This window comes from Heterocephalus glaber, unplaced genomic scaffold (assembly GCF_053883595.1).
Source record: "Heterocephalus glaber isolate CG9 unplaced genomic scaffold, H.glaber_assembly_v1.0 deba00001561, whole genome shotgun sequence".
Classification (NCBI taxonomy): Eukaryota; Metazoa; Chordata; class Mammalia; order Rodentia; family Bathyergidae; genus Heterocephalus; species Heterocephalus glaber.
In genome coordinates, this window is record NW_028258349.1 from 13,301,426 (window position 1) to 13,322,283 (window position 20,858).

At 34.5% G+C, this 20,858-nt stretch overlaps 1 protein-coding gene across 2 annotated transcripts in view; it reads right to left on the reverse strand.

Annotated features, from left to right (window-relative positions):
- The window catches only part of LOC101724372 (uncharacterized), a 35,864-nt gene that overhangs the window by 13,909 nt on the left and 1,097 nt on the right, over nucleotides 1-20,858 (reverse strand). For both annotated transcript variants that reach the window (XM_021239446.2, XM_087191230.1), the window contains exons 2-4: nucleotides 20,260-20,310; nucleotides 12,974-13,062; nucleotides 11,576-11,702 (exon numbers count right to left, since the gene is read on the reverse strand). In XM_021239446.2, coding sequence (XP_021095105.1) covers nucleotides 11,576-11,702; nucleotides 12,974-12,982 — 136 coding nt within the window. In that variant the 5' untranslated portion in view covers nucleotides 12,983-13,062; nucleotides 20,260-20,310. The remainder of the gene's footprint in view (nucleotides 1-11,575; nucleotides 11,703-12,973; nucleotides 13,063-20,259; nucleotides 20,311-20,858) is intronic.

Sequence of the window (20,858 nt, forward strand, 5' to 3'; positions counted from 1 at the left end):
TTGCTTGCCATAACAATCTTAAATCTTTACTGGTAAGGTGTAATATTATTCAAAACTTCAAGTTATTTTTGTATTTTTTTACAGTGTCTAGCAGTCAACAAAAAGGTAAAGGATAACTAAAAAACATGAGGCAAAAAAGAGACAAAAGAAACAAATCTATACAGGCTCAAGCTGTGTATTCACCGGCACACTTCTGTCACTCCTAAGTACCAATGTGCTGCTGCTTTATAGTCAACCCTTCCTCCCACCCTAAAACTAGATGCTGGCTGTGGCTTTTCCATCAATTCCTTACAGATAGAAACAAGAGCACAAGTATAATAAATCTAGGATCATATATACCTCTCCAATTGCCTTGCCTCTTGCATACTGCTAGCCATGTTCATCTTTAGCTCCCCCTATTCTTTTCAAATGAGATACTGAGTTGATTTTGTTTACTCATCTCTATTTCACCCTTCATCCCTTCTCATGTCTTTGATTTACTTTTCTCTCCAAGACCAGCTCTGTGTTCATCCCAGAATATCTTTATCATATCCTAGGCACTGATATAAGGCTAAGCCATAAGGAAAAGTCTCTGTAAATTACCTAAAATTATGAAAGCCATCTGGAGTGATAGAGATTCCAACAATTTTATTCAAAAATACAGATTAAAAAAAAATAACACAGAAAGTCCTGTTGGGATTGCAAAATGGTACAGCCATGGTGAAAGACAGTTTGGTAGTTTCTTATAAATGTATACTTAGATCCGGTGATCATACTTGTAGATATTTACACTTATATTCAAACAAACCAAATATTAGTTTCTTTTTTCCCTTTTCTGTGATACTAGGGATTAAAAATCATGTTCAGGGGCCGGGAATTTAGTTCAGTGGTTCCACTGCTTGCCTTGCAAGTGCAAGGTCCCGAGTTTGATCCCCAGTACCAAAAAAAAACAAAAACAAAAACAAAAAACAAGACTACCAAAATGAACAAATACATAAAGTTGCAGGATTGAATATCAACACATAAAAATCAGTAGTTTGTATACACTTAACAACTATCTGAAAAAGAAATCAAAAGTTCCCTAATATGTAGAATCAAAAAATGCATGAAAATAGAAGTGAAACTATAATTATTAGGAAGGGAATGGGGGTTGGGTTTAGGGAGGGAAATGGGGGAATGGATATAATAAAAATGTTATATGGATGTATGAAAATATTGCATTGACATCCCAATATTCTATAAAATAGGCAATAATAAAATATATTTTTAAAAGACATGCAGATGACGGGCCGGGGATTTAGCTCAGTGGTTCTGCCTTGCAAGCGCAAGGACCCAAGTTCAATCCCCGGTACCAAAAAAAAAAAAAAAAAAAAAAAAAAGACAACCAGATGAATGCTCTTACTTTTATTTATCTGTGATATGGGGTTGGGATAATGAAGGATTTTCATTGTATGTTGTTATGGCTTGTATCTAGATGGCCTCCCAAAACCTCATGCATCCATTGGAGGGGCTTTTTAGAGGTGGCTTGATCCAGGGTGTGTGAATATGGATTAAGGGTATATGATAACTAAATTAGTCCACTGGTTTAGCATAGTTCTGGGTATGGATAATGGAAAGGCCCACTCATGGGTGTAGATGACACCAACCAATAGTGCTTTACCCTAGATGGGATAAAGAGGGAAAGGCAGGCTTGCTGCTGCTGCTGTTGCTTTACTGTCTCATTGCCTGACTGCCTGCCATGGACTTTCTCCTGTGCTATGTCCCTCTGCCATGCTACCCTGCCTTACAGCCAGGTGACTGTGGACTGAAATCTCTACAAACTGTGAGCCAAAATAAACCTTTCCTCCTTTAGCTTGTGGGTATTGGCTATTTTGCCCTAGCAACAAGAAAGTAACTGAGACAGATTTATATATGTATGTATGTATGTATATATGTATGTGTATATGTATGTATTTACTCATTTATTTTGCAGTACTTTGGATTAAACCCAGGATCTTTGCACCAAGATACATTTCTAGTCTTTTTCTGGAGTCTTATGAAGTTGACCACGCTGGGCTTGAACTTGATCCTTCGGACTCAGCTTTCCAGAGTTCTGGGATTATAGGTGCTTACCACCATGGCTAGTCCTTATTTTTTGAATTTTTAAAAAGCTAGTATATGTTCACGTGCTAGTTTTATGAATTTAAAATGAAGATGAAGAAGAGAAAAAGAAAAATTTAGAAGACAATTCCATTTATAAAAGCTATCAAGAAATATAATTAGAAAGCAATTTACCAAGAAGGTGAAAGATCTGAATGCTGAAAACTAGAAAATATTGATTAAAAATAGAAAACATAAATAAATGAAGACATTTCATGTCCCCCCAGTCTCATTTGTTCAGAAGTGATGCTTTTAGAAGATGATTATATCATGGGGGTGCCGTAATCATCAGTGGATTAACCCATTGATGAACTGTATCAATTCTATGAAGAATTCATAACTGAGTGTGCTATTAGAGGGTGGGGCCTGGTGGGAAGAAGCAGGTCACTGGAGGCATGACATGGAAAGTACATCTTCCTCTCTGGCCGCTCTCTTTGTTCCTTGCCTTCTGGCATGGGTTGAACAGCTTTCCTTTGCCATGCCTTTCAAACATGCAGTTTCTGCCTTGGAGCCAATCAACCATGAGCTAAAATAAACCTCTCCTCCTTTAAGTTTTGGGTGTCAGGTATTTTGTCCCAGAGACAGGACAGTGGCTAAGACAGATTTTGGTATAAGAGAAGTGGGATCATTGCTGTGACTATTCCTGAGTATGTAGTTCAGAAGCCTTTGGAACCTGTTTGCAGGAGGAGTTTGGCAGTTTGGGAGATGCTGGCTAGAGAAGCCATCAGATGTTGTAAGTAGCATAAGCAAAGATTAATGGGAGATTCTGGTCTCAGCTCAAATGACTAGAATGTTGATAGAAATGCAGAAAGTAAAGGCTAGACTCTGGAGGTTTCAAGGGCTCCACTGGCAGATGGACAAGAAACCACATTTGTTACACTTTGATAAAAAATTTGCCTTCCTTTTGGCCATGTCATGAAACTTTGTGAGAGGCTGAGAATGGACTAATCTGGTGGAGGACATTTCAAAACAGCTCAATATTAAGGATGTGGGATGGGTACTACTGGTTGTGGTTAGCCAGATATATAGTGAAAATCAGGAGCAAAAAGCTTAGGTGAACAGCATGTAGTTTCACCAGAAAGTACCTGTAAAGTTGAGTCATAACTGCTGAAAAGATAACACTCAAACGAAGCCAAGAACCATGCATTAGGACAATAGGAAAGACAGCTTGAAAGTGTTTTGAGAATCAGCAAGATCCCACCTTTCACTGGCTCAAGAGTGGAAAACTGTACAACTTTCATTTGAGAATAGAGGTCCTTCCTCCTTTGCTCAAGAAAGGCTGCACAGGGCATTGGTTCCCTGGGATTCATTTCATACTGCTCAGGCATCCAGGTACTCAGATGATTCTGTAGTCACTATCCAAAGGGGCCCAGCTATTGCTTGAGCTGGTGGCAGACCTTGGTATCAACCACATGGTGCCAGTTTTCAGGCAAGCACAAGGCTAGTTATGGGGTCACAGAGGCTTCCACCTAGATTTTAGATGTGGAAGGCTAGGCAGTCTGCCCAAGAGGGCAGTGCATAAAGCTGTGAGAGTGATGCTGAAAGTGCAGTGGAGACCTCAGGAAGTTAGAATACCAAGAACATGGAATTTTAGTTGAGGAAAGCCAATCAGTGAGTGAAGCCACACAAAGAAAGTGGCCATAGTGGCACTGCGCCTGCTTCAAAAACAAAAGGTCCTGAGTTCGATCCCTGGTGCTGCAAAAAAAAAAAAAAAAAAAAAAAAAACAAAGAAGGAAAGAAAGAAAGAAAGTGGCCAAAAGAACTGCAACCAGCAATGTCATAGGGATGGGGCCACTTAAACCTTTTGAAGTTCACATCTCACCAAATGTGTCCCAGGTGCTGGATATGCAACTACAGGATTTAATGTTTGCCCTCCTGGGTTTTGGTCTTGCTTTGGACCTATTTCTGTCTATTTCCCTACTGGTCCCTTTTGGAATGGAAATGTTTACCCTGTGCCAATATATTTGGGAAATGTTCCATTTTCCATTTTGATTTTCACAGGGGCTCATGGTTAAGAGTTTGCCTTGAATCTCAAAGGAGATTTTTGAACTTTTCAGCAATTCTGTTACTGCTAAAACTTTGGCAGTTCTTAGAGATGGACTAAACATACTTTGCATAAAGAGATAAACATGAGTCTTTGGGGGGGGGCTAGTGGCAGAATGCTATTGTTTAGATATAGAATGTCTCTCACAAATCTCATGTATTCAGGGGCTTATTGAAGTGCATTAATCAACTGATGAGTTCATAGCTGAATATGCTGTTAGAAGGTGGGGCTTAGGTCATTGGGGGCATGACCTAGAAGAGTAGATCTCTCTCCTCACTGTCATCAATTGAACAGCTTTCTTCCACCATGATGTTTCTGCCTTGGAGTATAAATCTCTCCTCCTTTAATTTGTGGGTGTCAGATTTTTTGTCCCAGCAACAAGAAAGTGGCTAAGACCAAACTAAAGTGAATCTGCAGATTCAATAAAATTGTTATTAAAATTCCAGTGCCATTTTTCATGGGTACAAAAAAATCCTAAAATTCATTTGGAACAACAAAAGAACTCCAAATAGCCAAGATAAATATTAACATGAAGAAAAAATCTGGATGTATCACACTATCTGATTTTAAACAGTACTATAACACCATAGTAAATAAATTAGTATGCTGCTGGCAAAAAATAAGACACATCAACCAAGTGAACAGAACAGAAAGTCCAGAAATGAATCCACATATGGACAGTCAATTCATTTTCAACAATAGTGTCAAGAATATACAATGGCCTTAAATGTACCAATAAAATTAACAAATGCTAAAAAAAAAAGAATATACAATGAGAAGAGGATAGTCTCTTTAATGGGTAGTGCTAAGAAAACTGGATACTCACATGTAGAGGAATGAAATTGTACCCTTATTTCATACTATATCCAAAAATCAACTCAAAATGGATTAAAAACTTAATTGTAAGACCAGAAACTGTAAAAGCACTAGAAAAATACATAGGAAAACAACTATGTGACATGGATCTTGGCAATTATTTTTTTGAAGTTGAATCCAAAAGCATAAGCAACAAAAGCAAAATAGAAAAACGGGATTACAACAACTTGAAAAGCTTCTTTCTGCACAGCAAAGGAAACAATTCACCATATGAAGACACAATTTACAAATTGGGAAAAAATTTCTGGATACCATACATCTGAGAAGGAATAATATCCAAAATATATAATGATCTCAACAACTTAACAGCAAGAAAATATAAAACCAAATTAAAAAATGGGCAAGGGACCCGAATAGACAATTCTTCATTTGATCTTAGCCAAAAGGCCAAGAAGTGATTAGACAATTCTTAAAAGAAGATACACAACTGGACAACAGATACATGAAGAAAATGCTCAACATGGTTAATAGGAAAGTGAAAACCACAATGACATATCAATTTAAATCCACTAGAATGGTGATTATCGAAAGGACAAAAGATACCAAGTATTGATAGAATATGGAGAAAGATAACTCTTGTATATGTTGGTAGGAGTGAAAATTAGTATAATCATTATGAAAAACTGTACTGAGGTTCTTAAGAAAAACTAAAACTACAATTCCTATATGACCCAGCACTTCTCTACTGTGTATTTATGCAAAGGAAATGAAATCAGTATGTCAAAGAGACATCCATATGCCTATGTTTATTGCAGCACTATTCCTAACAGTCTCAAAATAAAAGAACCTAAGTGTCCATCAACAAATGAACAGACAAAAGAAAATGTGGAATATATACTCAGCCTTATGAAAGAAGCAAATTCTGTCATTTAAAACAATGTGGATGGAACTGTAAGACACTATGCTAAGTGAAATAAATCAGGTACAAAAATATCACATGTTCTCACATATGAGGAACATAAAACGATCAAATTCAGAGAAGCAAACAAGAACAGAATGTGGTTACAGTGGCAGGGAATGGTGGAACAGAGTGATGATGGTTAAAGGGTACAAAATCTCAGAGAAGACTAAATAGTGTTTTTTTCTTCTGTTGGGGGGTTTGAAGTCTATTGCAGAGTGTGATCAATACAGTATATTGTACATTTCAAAGTTTCTAAGAGGGTAATTTCAAATGTTCTCACTGAAAAAAAGTATTTGAAGTGATGATGTTACTTAGTTTGATTTAACTATTCCAAATTATATTCACATCAATTTGTACCCCATAAATACATACAGTTATAAATTTTCAATTTACAATACAAAAAGAAAAAAAAACCCAGAATTTTAAATTTGAGTTCAATGGCTATGCTCCTAAAAGCCAACAGATCTGATAACTGATGGTCATTCGTAACTCATTGGTCATTGTATCTAATTGTTATTGTTTATATACTAATGACTGACAATACTGGCAAGATATTTTAAACTACTAAAGAATATATAACCCCAACTACACATAACTGTTGAACATATAAAACTATGGAAATCTACCCAAGTAGTTTTACAAAGCTAAACGAACTCTTGTATCAAAATTAGACAAAGAGAGCTCAGGAAAACTAAATTAATCTCACGAGCAAACATAGGTTAAAATACTGAAATAAGGGCCGGGGTTCCACAGCCTGCCTCGCAAGTGCAAGGACCCGAGTTTGATCTCCGGTACCAAAAAAAAAAAAAATACTGAAATAAAGTATTAGCAACATAGAATCTAACTGTGTATTTAAGGACTAACATGATCATATAATGCTTAAGTCATAAATGCAGGAACAACTCAAGAAGATAAATCTATTTTCCCATGTGAAGAACTTGGGGAGTAAAATATACAGAATTATTTGAAAAAAATAGAAAACATAAAAAAAGAAATACAAAACATTAAAAAATACATTTTAAGATCCTTTACTGAAAACTCTCTAAGATCAGAATGGCTCTTCTTCACCTAATTAAGGATATAGACTAAACATCTATAGAGTCCTATTCAATAGTTAAACATTAGAAGCATTGCCAATAAAGTTTGAAAAAAACAACTGTTTTCAAATTTGAAGGTCCTACTGAATGTACCTTTGTTGGGGGGGGTGTACGGGGAATCGAACTCAGGACCTTGCGCTTGCAAGGCAGGCACTGGAACCACTGAGCTAAATCCCTGGCCCAAATGTACCTTTTTTAAAAAGATAAAATAGAGAAAAGTTGTAGAGAGCAAATTTCTATATGGCTATTATCAATTTATAGTAATCAATACATTGAGATATCAGATATATACTAATAATTTATACAATGTCATCAAAAAAATATTCATAATACCAATAAAATGAATTATTAAGGAAATTGCTTAACAAGAAATATGTGAGATTTTTTTAAAGAAAAATTAAACTTCAGAGAGGACATAAAAAGAAAAGCAGATTTAGCATATTCAAAAACAGAAAGATTCTGTACTGTTAGTATTTAAACAGTACATCAGATTTTTTGAAAAACAATAAATGCTAAAGAAAATATAGTAACCATCCTTTTAAAAGTACACAAAGCTTAAAAGAAAGTAAAGAAGATCCAGAGGCACCACAATGATTGACAATCAGAAACTGGAGAGGTAAACGTGCTCTGAAGTTACAGCCATATTCAAGACATTTTCTGTCTTTCATTGCCTAAAAGTCTGCATCTTAAGTGTCTGAAAAACTCAAAGAAACAAGTCCTTGGGCCCACAAAAGAGCAGGATCTAGAAATAAATCTATACAAAAGTGGAACTATCTAAGACTTACAGTTCAAAGGAAGAAAAAAAAGAATCAATATGATCGAAAGAAAAATGATAAGGAACGTTTCAGGCTGGGCCTAGACTTTGAACAAAAAAGAAAAAAAATGCAATGGATACTTCATCATTACATAAGAGGCCTTATGCAGACAAGAAATATCATGGCAGAAAACAGAATTGTTAAATTGCACAATATAAATGCTGCAAGTATGTGAAAATACAAAATAAAAAGCAGAAGGAGTAAGTTTAAAAAGGTCTGGGAGAGGGGCCAGGGATTTAGCTCAGTGGTACCGTGCCTGCCTTACAAGCACAAGGTCCTGAGTTCGATCCCCAGTACTCAAAAAAAAACCTAGGAGAGGATAAGTGTAGTTAATTTTTAGAAATGAAACAATGTTATCAATAAAAATCTTAAAAAAAGATCTTACAGGCAGCCAAAGGAAACACCAATTACTTACAAAAGGAACAATGAAACAGAAGACAGACTTGTCAAAAGGAACAGAAGCTAGAAGACAGTGGATAGTATCTTCCTGAGGCTGAGAAAAGAATAATTGTCAGTACAGAATTTTATACTAAAATCATTAGTCAAGAATGGTAGTAAAGCAGATTATTTCACAATAGGAATAAAACCTTAGAACATTTACTAACAATAAGCCTTCACTAATGTAGTCCATCATAAATAGAATGATCCCAGAAGGAAGATATAATGGAACAGGGATAGTGTGTGAATAAAAGAATAATCATGTGATTAAATCCACAAGTAAACACTGTAAAACAAAAGCAATGCCCATTTTAGAAGTTTAAAAGAGAACAGAACTAAAATACTAGACAACAATAATATATTAAATGAGAGAAATCAATAAAAGTTAAAGCACGCTAAGATTTTTTTTTCTGTTTTTTTTTGAGACAGGGTCTCCCTATATAGTCAGGCTGACCTTGAACTCACTTTGGAGCCCAGGCTGGCCTCAAACTCCTGGCAATCTCCTCCCTCAGCCTCCCAAGTGGTAGGATTACAGGCATGCAACACCATGCTTGGCTTAAGATCCATTACACTGTTCGGAGGGAGGGCAAACAATTTTTTGTCTGTTAAATTAATTATGCATATTCAAACAATAATGACAATGATTTAAGTGACGTAACAGAAATACCCACAAAATATTTTTATTCACTAGTAATGGCAGAAAGGTTATTTCTTTTCTTTTTTTTTTTTGGTATCAGGGATCGAACTCAGGACCTTGCACTTGCAATGCAGGTGGCGGAACCACTGAGCTAAATCTCCGGCCCTATTATTTCATTTTTACCTACAAATTGACAAAGATATCTTTGAATAATATCCTATACATTACAAAATATGTGGCCTTTTGTCTGGATTTTTCCATTTAACATGTTTTCAAGGTTCATTCATGTTGATGTATACATGTATAAAAGCTTTGTTTTTTTATTGGTTAATAATATTTCATTGTAAGGATATACTAAATTTTATTCATCAGCTGATAGATACCCGGGTTGTTCCACCTTTTTGGTTATTGTGAATAATGAGTTATAGAGTACTTCTGCCTTTACACATCACAAATGGTTGGCACTGTCAGACTTCTTTTTCTTAAAGTTTTATTTTTATTAGTACATGTTTGCAGTACATAATGATTACATTCGTCATGGGGAGTTGGTACATGTACTTAACACATCTTAATTCTTTTTACATCCTCTTTCACTTCTCTCTCCCTCCTCCCTCCATCTCTCGGTCATTGTCAGACTCAATTTCTGCTAGTCTATAGTATGTGAAATACTACCTCACTGTGATTTTAATTTGCATTTCTGACTGCTAACGAGGTTGATCACTTTTTCCTATGCTTACTGGCTATTTCCATTTTCTTGAACTACCTATAAATATCTTTTATGAAATTTTTCAAAATAGTTATTTATCTTTCTCTTGTAGAAGCTCTTTGTGTTCTGGATACTATCTTCATCATTCCCTATATGCATTGCAAGTACTTCTTGCAAGTTATGGCTTGTCTTACTTTATAATATTGTTTGATAAGAATTTTCATGTAGTCAAATTTATCAATCTTTTAATGGTCATTTAAAAAAGAACTAAACAGAATCCTTAGAAATAATTTGATTCTCTTATCATATGAGTGTCACTTATTTCTTGCCAATTTTGTGATTTAAGTTTTTCTTTAAAAATTGCACCAGCAGGGCCAGGGATTTACCTCAGTGGTCCCACTGCCTGCCTTGCAAGCGCAAGGACCCCAGTTCTATCCCAAGTACAAACAAAAAAAAAATTGTACCAACAGTTTATATTTATAGTAATAATTAGAATATGAATTTTTTTGGCTTTGTTTTTGCTATTATCTATCACTTATCTATGAGTTGTTTCTTCAGGGTGAGCGCACCTTTTGTTGATGTTAATTTGTGACAATTCTAAAGGCCTCTTACTTTTTTCAGAGAAGATATGCATTCTGGCCAGAAGTTAGAGGGTATCACTTTAGAGAACTGATGGCAAACCTTTTAGAGATTGAATGTCAAACTGCAACTCACTCACTCACTTATTTATCACAAAGGGCCAATTAAACCTAAATACTGAGATTTTAGTTTAGAAAAAACAACTCTACATTAACATCTTTTATCTTAAAAGAAAAACACAATAACATGTGTGCCATAGGTTTGCTACCACTGCCTTACAGAATAAAACTTCAGCTTTTAAAAAAATTGCTTAACTCTTTTTATTCTGTATATTATTCACTTTTCTCAAGACATAATGTTTCCTTTGAAAGTGGAAGTATTATATAATAAAAAACAACCAGGAAAAAGAAGTAGGGATTAGATGGGATTCCTTATGGAGACAAACTGAAAGGCTTTTCTTCTTAAGCCAGTCTTTTTCCCATATAACTTAGGCCATTAGGGGTAATATACAATCAATAACTAAGCCTTCAGGGGAAAAAGGAATGAAGGGAAAGACACGGTTACATTCTAGTGATATGAGGAGTACCAAAAGTAAAGTGATAACCTAGGTGGGCAAATCAGTGATTAAAGTTGTTTTTTTTTTTCTGGCACCAGGAATCGAACTGGGGATCTTGCACTTGCGAGGCAGGTGGCAGAATCACTGAGCTAAATCTCTGGCTAAAGTTTTGATACAGGATCTATCCTTTATTAAAATGCTACGGGAAAAACAATACACTTTCTTAGATAATTGAAGATTTTTCCGAAACCATTTTCCAATAAAAGGTGATTCCACCATATTTATTTAATGTAGAATGCAAAGTTCTTAACATGCTATATTCAACTACTAAACACATGTAAGAGAAAGTGTTTAAGTGATGGACTGTATTCACTTGAGTTGTTAGCAAAATATATTCTGTCACTATACAAAGGATATAAACTCCTTCAAATGAAAAAAACTACACATTTCCACGTTTACTTTTTTAAAATTTGTGACTGGGTTTATTTAGGGCTTTCTTTACAGATCTAAAGTATAACTACATATAGCCTGTTTTTTTCTGACAGTGCTGCAAGTGTCCCAGAATTCAAATCTAGTTCCATGGTAATTAAGGAAGCTGGTAGAAAGATAAGTATCATAGGTAGTATGAAAGCCTTTTGAAGGATGGAGAAAATAAAGGTGCCTTATCTATGCCTATTTTTCAGTAACGTCGAGTCATTCCTTTGAGAATAATAAATTTAGTTTACTTTAAAAGTAACTTTGAAGGAATAGCAGAGAAAGCAGCCATTCCAAAAGTAGATCCTGAGATACAAGGGACAGATAGCCTTACCTAGTGACACCAAGTTACTATAGTTCTCCAACATCACGTCTCTGTACAAATCCCTTTGAGTAGAGTCCAGGCATTCCCACTCTTCCTGAGAGAAGTCAATGGCAACATCCCTGAACATCACTGATCTCTGAAATAAGAAACATAATAGCAATGGGAGAAATAAAGAAAATATTTTTTCAATGGAGGGTGAAAAAAAGGGAATAACAAAGGCTACATAGGAGGCTACAGAGGCTACAAAGAGAAGGCTATAGAGCAAACAAATGGCAAGCTTCTGACATGGGGAGAGTAAAGAAGCTAGTGACTCTGAAGATTTAACACATTCCTAATCTTGTTGCTACAGACATTTTCTGTATATCGAACATCTCAGTATACAGATAAGCCTGGGAATTAACAAAGTAAATGTAATGTCCCAATTAAATAAACAGCATATATAAGAATTTTGTAAAATATATGTTATATATTATACGTTCTCAATAAATGTTTCTCTTTCTTCTTTTCTATTTAAGAAATAGAGAAAATGACTGAGGAATTTTTCTGTAAAATCTTGTAAGATCTGTACAGTGTTAAAGAATTTATTAAAGCCTCTATTCATCATTATTTCAGAGTATTACATTATAAACATTTTTCTGTGTCATCAGTAATTTAATTAATCTTTCTTACAGGCTATAGAATAGCTCCATATAGTGAATATATCTGACTTAATAAGTAGTCATATTTGAAAATTTTAGATTATAGGAACTCATAAGTAATTTGTTTCTAACATTTCTTAGATTTATAATTCTCAATTAGTTATTCAGGTAAATAATGATCTTTTTTGTGACTATTTGGCACTCCTTGATGTACCTTTTTTTCATTCTAAGCAACAGAAAAGTAGAAAATAACTCAAATGTACACATTCAGGATCAGAACATGCTGAATTTCACAATTATCCAACTACTGGTATTAATCAATTATATATTTCTAGAGAAGATACTGAAGTATCTTCTTTCTGTATTCAGTCCACACTCATGTTTATAACATTAAAAGCTTATAAAACATAACCTCTTGCAAGATAGTGAGACAAAACCCAGTAAAGACCAATTCCTATCTTGTCCAACTGTGAAACCTAGGTTTAAAGAGAAATTCAAAGATTTCTCATATGTGGTCATTTATTATCCTTCTCTGTCTTATAAAATCAGAGAAATTTACTTTTGTTACATTAGTGCTCCTAGTCAAAGATGTTGAATAAGTACATAAATATAAGTTAGATTAGACAGACACAATTATGAAAGGCACTATTACTTACAAGAATGGAACAAAATGGAGAACATAAAGTTAGAAAGTTTTAGGAATAAAGAATTTGAACACATACTTGCCTTGTAAAAAAGCAACTAAAGAGAGTAAAAAGAAACTGTTCACCTGAAACATGGTTTTTAGAGCTGCAAAAAATGATCAACCTTCTTTCGGGCTCCTATCTTAGAGAGGCAAAGAGCCTGGAAAAGGCAGAACTGGGGAGGAGAAAAAAGAACCATGAGACCAGGTTTTTTGCAAGGCCCGAAATGATTAAGTTGTAATTATCTTTGTTGGCTTTTTCTTCCTGTATCTTGACACCACCCAAAACATACACATAAAAAGGGATAGGTACAAGTGTTGGCTCTTACTCTAACTCAATGCTTTCTACATACAAAATGAAAATATAACTTCTTCACATTTTTCTCAAATGAAACTTATAGACAACATGACAACTTTACATATTATATCAAAAACAGACAATAGTCAGGTGTTATATTTCAATATATTATTGAGCATACACAGCTACATTAGAAGGTATAAATAATTATATGTTTATATGTACTATTTACAGTGAACAAACTTCAATTTATGACAATATTCAACTAAATATTTCTGACCTCTTACATTTATATTGGGCATTTTGAAACAAAGACTAAATATGTGTATGTGTAAAATAAATAGAAATGCCTTATGTACAAATAGTCTTCTGTAAGTATTTGTTATCAGAAAGTCAAATACTGCAAGAAGTGTCATCAGGGCTGTGACTTTTTGAAATGGCTAAAAAAAACCAGTAAATTTTTGAACCAGATAAAGTACACTCTTTTCTCGATCATACCACAGCTCCATTCATTTATGATTCATTTAATAATTAAAACCATTCATTGGGCAGGGATTTAGCTCAGTGGTTCCTCTGCCTGCCTTGCAAGCACAAGGTCCCGAGTTCGATCCCCGGTACCAAAAAGCAAACAAATTTTTTAAAAACCCATCCATTATAGGAAAATAGATACATTCAGCAGGTAGAAAAAATTCACAGAAAAATGATTTATGTGAGGTTCCAGACCTTGAAAATTATAGACATATTTTTCCAGTTATGGTTCTCATTATTTTAACACTGAAAAGCACACATCTTTGAAAAATCTCTTAGAATCACTGCCTCTGCGAAGATTTACTGATATAAGTGCTCAATATATATTTAATTGCAAATTCTACTTCTTCTACATGGAGAATTCCGCCATAGAAATCATGACATAGAATGTCATGTGCTCATTCTAACAGCCAAAAAATTTTCATGTATGATTATAAAAATCACAATTTCTTTTATTTTCAACAGAAAGATGAGAGCACGAAGAAATTTAAATGAATTAAAGTCTAAGAAGTATCCAAGCTCTTTTAAGGGGTTAAATAAGCTAGAGATGCTCCCATCCCTGACAGGGCTTAAATTAAATTGTAATAGTCCAAACATTCCAATAAAAAGAGAATGTTAAAACAAGATTTGTAAAAAAGCAAGTTCTAACTATATGCTCTTTATAGGAAACACACTTTAAATATAAAGATATAGCTATAAAGATACAGGGTTGAAAGTAAAATGCTGAGACAACATACCATACAAATACTAAGCATAAGAAAGGTTGTGTACCTGAATTAATATAAAACAAAATAGATTTCAAGACAAAAAACAATACTAGAGATAATCCAGATCAATTTATCAAGACATAGCAATCCTAAATATGTAGATTTCACCAAAAATTCAAATACATGAAACAAAAATTGATAGAAATAAAGGAAAAGATAAAAACACAGAAAATTTAACATCTTTCATTCAGTAACTAATTTAACAAATCAATTAAGAAATCAGGAAGGGCAGGGATTTAGCTCAGTGGTTCCACCACCTGCCTCACAAGCTCAAGGACCTGAGTTCAATCCCCAGTACCAAAAAAAAAAAAAAAAAGAAGTCAGTAATACAGAATTTATAAAACATTGTATCAAATACCATAACATAACTAAATTGCAAATAGAATACCACATCTATTTGTCAAGAGCTGGGCTAAGCTGGAGAAAGTACAGATGCCAGGTGTCAGAACAGCTAATTAAGAATAAGCCAAGATGAAAGTACTGTAAAAGTCAAGCTTTTTTTTTTAAATTAAATATTAAACCCAGGACCTTCACACAGAGCTACATTCCTAGCCCCTTTAATAACTGTTTGTTTGTTTGAAATAACATCTCGCTATGTAGTTCAGGTTGGCAATGAACTCACTATGTAGCCCAGGCTGTTTTTGAATTCATGGTGATCCTCTTATCTCAGCCTCTCAAGTGCTGGTATTAGAGGCTTCTGCTACCATGCCCAGCAGTCAAACCTTTAAACATTCACTAATCATTTAGTAGAAACAAGAGGCTAACCCAGAGGAAGCACCAATCCCACCACTGTTCAATTTTTCTCCATGGAATAGCACTGCCAAGGGAGCACCAAACAAATGGCTCTTGCCATTTTACAGACAGCAATAACAGGGGAAAGGAAGATGGAGGAAAGGCAAGAAGTAGAAAAGTTTTGAGTATTGGTTTACAGGAGAGACAAAGTGCTTTCAAGGCTTTAACCCTTGTCCTCCATAAGGATGTCTTGGCAGTGGTGTCTAATAAATAGGGCTCCAGGGCCAGGCATTTAGCTCAGTGGTCCTGCTGCCTGCCTCGCAAGAGCAAGGACCTGAGTTTGATCCCCGGTATCAAAAAATAAAATAAAATAAATTTAAAAAAATAAACAGGCTTCCTAATAGAGATGACTGCATTTCTAAATGCAGATATGCTTAAGAGCATGACTAGCTAGAAGGGCCTGAATCCTTAACTTCAAGTCAATAAATACCCTAAAAATGGAATCAAGTAGAGTATATTCTCTGTTTTTTTTCCACATAATATTAAATTAGAAAACAGTAACAGTAAGAGGTCTAGAAAAATCCCCAATATTTGGAAATTAAACACTTCTATATTAAGTCATGGGTCAAAAAGAAATCATAAAACTTATTTGAAAGTATGTCGAACTGAATAACTTATGATAACAAATTTTGTAGGCTGCAGCAAAAACAATATTTACAGGAAGGTTTACAGTTTTAAATATTTATACTGTATTAGAAGAAAAAGGAAGTGAAAGATCAATGATTTAGGACCCCACTCGAAGAAAGTGGTTTACAGCCTGATTTAAAGGAAGGATGGTTTTCTTCATAAAAGAATACCTGGTAATAAATGCAGAAGAAATGATAGGATTGGAATATAATTTTGTGAACTCTGAAAAAATAACCCAGCATCCAGTAAAGATATCAACAGCTACTAAAACCACATTTAAGAGAACAAACAAGCTTGGCATGGTGGTTCACACCTGTAATTCTAGCTCTAGAAAGGCTAAGGCAGGAGGATAACTGTGAGTTCGAGGCCAGCCTGATTTAAGTGAGTTCAAGGACAACCTAAACTACATAGTGAGACCCTGTGAAGAAAGAAAGAAAGAAAGAAAGAAAGAAAGAGGAAGAAACCAAATACTATGCAGCATGCCACATCATAGAAGTATGTCACCATGTACAAAGGATTAGTGTAAAACAAACAAAAAACCTGAATCTGATCAAGCCTTTATAATAATTACACAACTGTTTACAAGAAATGCAGGGGTGGAAAAACATTTAAAGACACCAGAGCCAAGCAGTCAACAAAATCCAGAATATTGGTAACTCTACAAAGCAACTCTTTCTAGAACAAAAAACTGTAAGGAAGAAACCGTGGAAAAACTTACAGATAAGAAAAATATTATAATAAAGACACTGGTTCTTGATCCTAATATAAAAATATTTTGGGGCATAGGCTGGGGATTTAGCTCAGTGGTTTCGCTGCCTGCTGTGCAAGCCCAAGGACCCGAGTTCGATCCCCGGTACCAATGGTGAAATTTGAACACTGACTGGCTTTTTCATGACATTAAGAGAGTATTGAGTTTTTTCATTTTAGTAGTGATGATACTATGGCTATATATTTTAACTAAAAAGTTTTGTCTTTCAGACATATGTATTAAAATATTTATAGATGAAATTATATTATCTGGAATTTTCTTCAAGATAACCCATGTTGGTTGTTTCATTTTGTTTTGAAGGGATGGCAGAAGGAGTGGAGGACCTACAGATAAAGACATGTTTAACCATAAAATGACATTTGTTGAAGCGGGATGATGGGAAGATAACGTGGGGATGCATGATGCTGTTTTTTACTTTTGTATATCCTTTAATTTTTTCCATAAAAGTTTTTTTAAAACCCTGAGATTCCACATATGAAAAATGATATTCCAGAGGACAATTTTTCAGTAACTGTTAATTTGTCAGGTCTTTCTTTTTGTTTTCTAAATCATGCTAACAAACATGTAGTAATACTGATCTTACAGTTTATATTTGGATGTTCCCCCCCAAAGCCTCATGTGCTCATAGGTGGGGCTTTTAGGAGGTGACTGGCTTATTGGGGTGGTGTGTGATACTCATCACTGGATTAGTCCACTGATGAGTTTATAGCTAAATGTGATGTTGGGAGATGAAATCTGGTCAGAGGAGGTGGGTCACTAGAGTCATGGCCTGGAAGTTTACGTCCCTCTCCCTTCTCTCAATTGTTCTCTGATTCCTGTCACCACCATATCCCTATGCCATGCAGTCCTTCCTTAAAGCCAGCTGACTATAGACTGAAACCTCTACAAACTGTGAAGCAGAATAACCTCTCTCCCTTTAGCTTTTGGGTATCAGGTATTTTGTCCCAGCATTGAGAAAGTAACTAAGATAGTTGATATCAGAAAACAAATGATACCTTTTTGAAATCATAAACAAGGGCATGCAACAGTTTGTAGAAAAGAGATTCTTAGGCTGGGGATACAGTACAATGGTTGAATGCATTGCTTGCATGTCCAAAGACCTGGCTCTATCCTCAACACAAACAAAATAAATGAGGAGCGTGGGATAGGAGAGATTAATTTTCATTTAATGTGGAGGAAAAGATTGTTTAACAGTATAAATTCTAAGACAATTTCTAAAAATTGGGTAATGGAGAAAAAGATAAGAAAAGAAATAAGTGATGAAATACATCAATTTTATTATTATTCAGAATTCAAGTAGAACATATGTCAAAAGTATTAAAATAAACTAAAAGTAGGCCACATCTAGATATCTGCCCCCAAATAAAAAAGTCATACATTAAATTACTGATTGCTGTATTATGTAATGTCAAAATACTGGAAAAAAACAAATGCCTATCCATAAGACTAGCTGAATAAATTATTACTACTAAGCAAAAGAACATACAGCTATAAAATAAAGAATGAGAAAGAACTCTCTAACATGCTATGGAAGGATTTCTAGGAATATATTAGATGTGTTAAAAAGAATAAAAATTCCATACAAACACATCCATATATATATATATATATATATATATATATATATATATATATAAAATGATATTATCTAGGAATGGAAGAAGTAAGCATGGTGGAGGGGGAGGAATAAACACACACATTTGGAATTCATCATGTTCTATAACTTTGATTTTGGAAATATGTAAATGTATTACAACATTTTAAAACAAAATTAAATCAGAGGGGGAGGAAAACAATTTTTTTTTTTTGGTACCAGGGATCTAACTCAGGACCTTATGCTTGCAAGACAGGTGCCGGAACCACTGAGCTAAATCCCTGGCCCCAGGAAAACAATTCTTAAAAGTAGAAAGCAAGTCAGGCACAATAGCACATGCCTGTAATCCCACCTATCTGGAGGGTCAGGCAGAAGGACTGCAAGTTCCCAGTTAGCTTGGGCAATTTAGTGAGACCTTGACTCAAAATATAAGCTCAATAGTACACCACCCTTGGGTTACTCAGTACCACCAAATAACCAGAACAAAAACAACAAGAGGAAAGCAAAATAAAGTAGCCTGTATCCTCAGTTAGTAGCGTACCCATATGACAGGTATTGTTTAAACTGACATTAAAAATAACAATTTGATTATATATCCCTACTGGGTTCTATCCTATTCAGTTCCAAAAAGTCTTGATGGTTTTTCTGTATTCACATGGCTAGTAAAAATATGAGTATTGTTGTTTTGAAATTCCTTATCTCTCAACAACTACAAAAGAAGGAAAAGACAACAAAGAAAAAATAGGGTAAATATAAAGCAAATAGCAAAATGATGGATATGAACCATATCAATAATCACACTAAGTATAAATGGCTAAATACTCCAATTAAAACACATAGATTGCCAAATTAGATAAAAACACAAAACTCAACTATATATTGTCTTCAAGAAATGCACTTGAAATATCAAAACACAAATAGGATAGAAGTACAAGGACATAAAAAGATGTAAATACCTAATACTAATTTAGTACTGGAGTACTAAAAATCAGACAAAGCAGATGTTCAGAGCAAAGAATATTATTAGGGATAAAGAAGATAATTTTATAAGGATAAAGGGGTCAATTTACCACTGGGACATAAATCTAAAGCACATATGTATTTAGTAACTAAGCTTCAAAATACATCAAGCAGAAACTGAAAGAAAAAATGAGAAAGAGACAAGTCCAATAGTTAAACAGAAAATCAGTAAAGGTATATAAGATTTAATCAACACAATAAATCTACAAAACCTAGTTGACATTTATACAGCAGTTCATCCAACATCAGCCAATAACAGTTTTTTTAAGGACATACAGAACATTTACTAAGATGCACCAAAGTTTAGGTTATAAAACAATTTTCAAAATATTCAGGTTTACAAAATATATTCTCTGAACACAATGCAATAAAATTAGAAATTGGCAACAAAAGATCTTGGGATGATCCTCAAAATACTTGAAAATGAAATAACACACATAAAAATAGCCCATGAGGGCCGGGGATTTAGCTCAGTGGTTCTGCCACCTGGCTTGCAAGCGCAAGGCCCCAAGTTTGATTTCAGGTACCAAAAAAAAAAAAAGGAAAAAAAAAGCCCATGAGCCAAAGACAAAAACAAAAGGCAAATTAGAAAGAATTTTGAACCAAAGGAATAATGATACAAAGAGTACTGAGTAATAATTTTTTTAGCTAGGCCTACAATGATTCATTATTGTTTTGTACACATTAAAGAATTTCACCAAAAGCTAAAAAACAAAACAAAAAAGTTAAAAAGAATGTTGTGTTAGAAATAATAGAGCTATCGTTTTCAAATCCATGAATTTCAAATCTATTCTTTCTAAAACCACTATTGGAAAGCATTTGTGACAATCAACTGGATTTTTCTTGCTCTCAATCTACAAAAAGTCACCTTATCCCTCTAAGTCATCTAAGAAGACTTGGGAAATTTCAAAAGGAAAGATTACAATATCCTGAAAAAAACAAAGGCAGTTCAGTAAACAGAGAGAAATATCTACTTACCTTGAACTTTGCTTTTGAATATGCAACAGCCATTCTTTCCTCCTCTTGGCTCTACTCTCAGAAAAAGAAAATGAAATGACAAAACTAAGCCTTTCTTGGCATATACTCTTAATTAGAACACAAACTCTTCCTTCAAGGGCTAGGGATTTAGCTCAGTGGTTCCACCACTTGCCTCGAAAGTGCAAGGACCCGAGTTTGATCCCCCATACTAAAAAAAACAAAACAAAAACAAACTCTTCCTTCACCCCCATAATGTATCCCTCATTTAACATAAAAGTCAGGAGACTAGTACAGTCCTATACTCTATTGGAAGGTGCATGGCTAGGCTGCCTTAAGATAAATTTTATTTCTGGATTCAAAGCTGTTTACTGTAAACAGCTCTGCAGTTCAGGTTTACAGTTTGTAAAGAATGTGGTTGGCTCCCTATAGCATTCCCTTTCCAGGTATTTCTACTACTGGAACCCATCACATTTCCAAGTAGCCTGTCTTGGAAGGTGATAGCAGCTCTAAAATTCTCAAGACTTGTTTTGGGGCTTGAAAACAACTTTTTCTCACTCAAAGGCTTAAATTTCTGACTTTTTTCTTGCCATTTCCTTGCA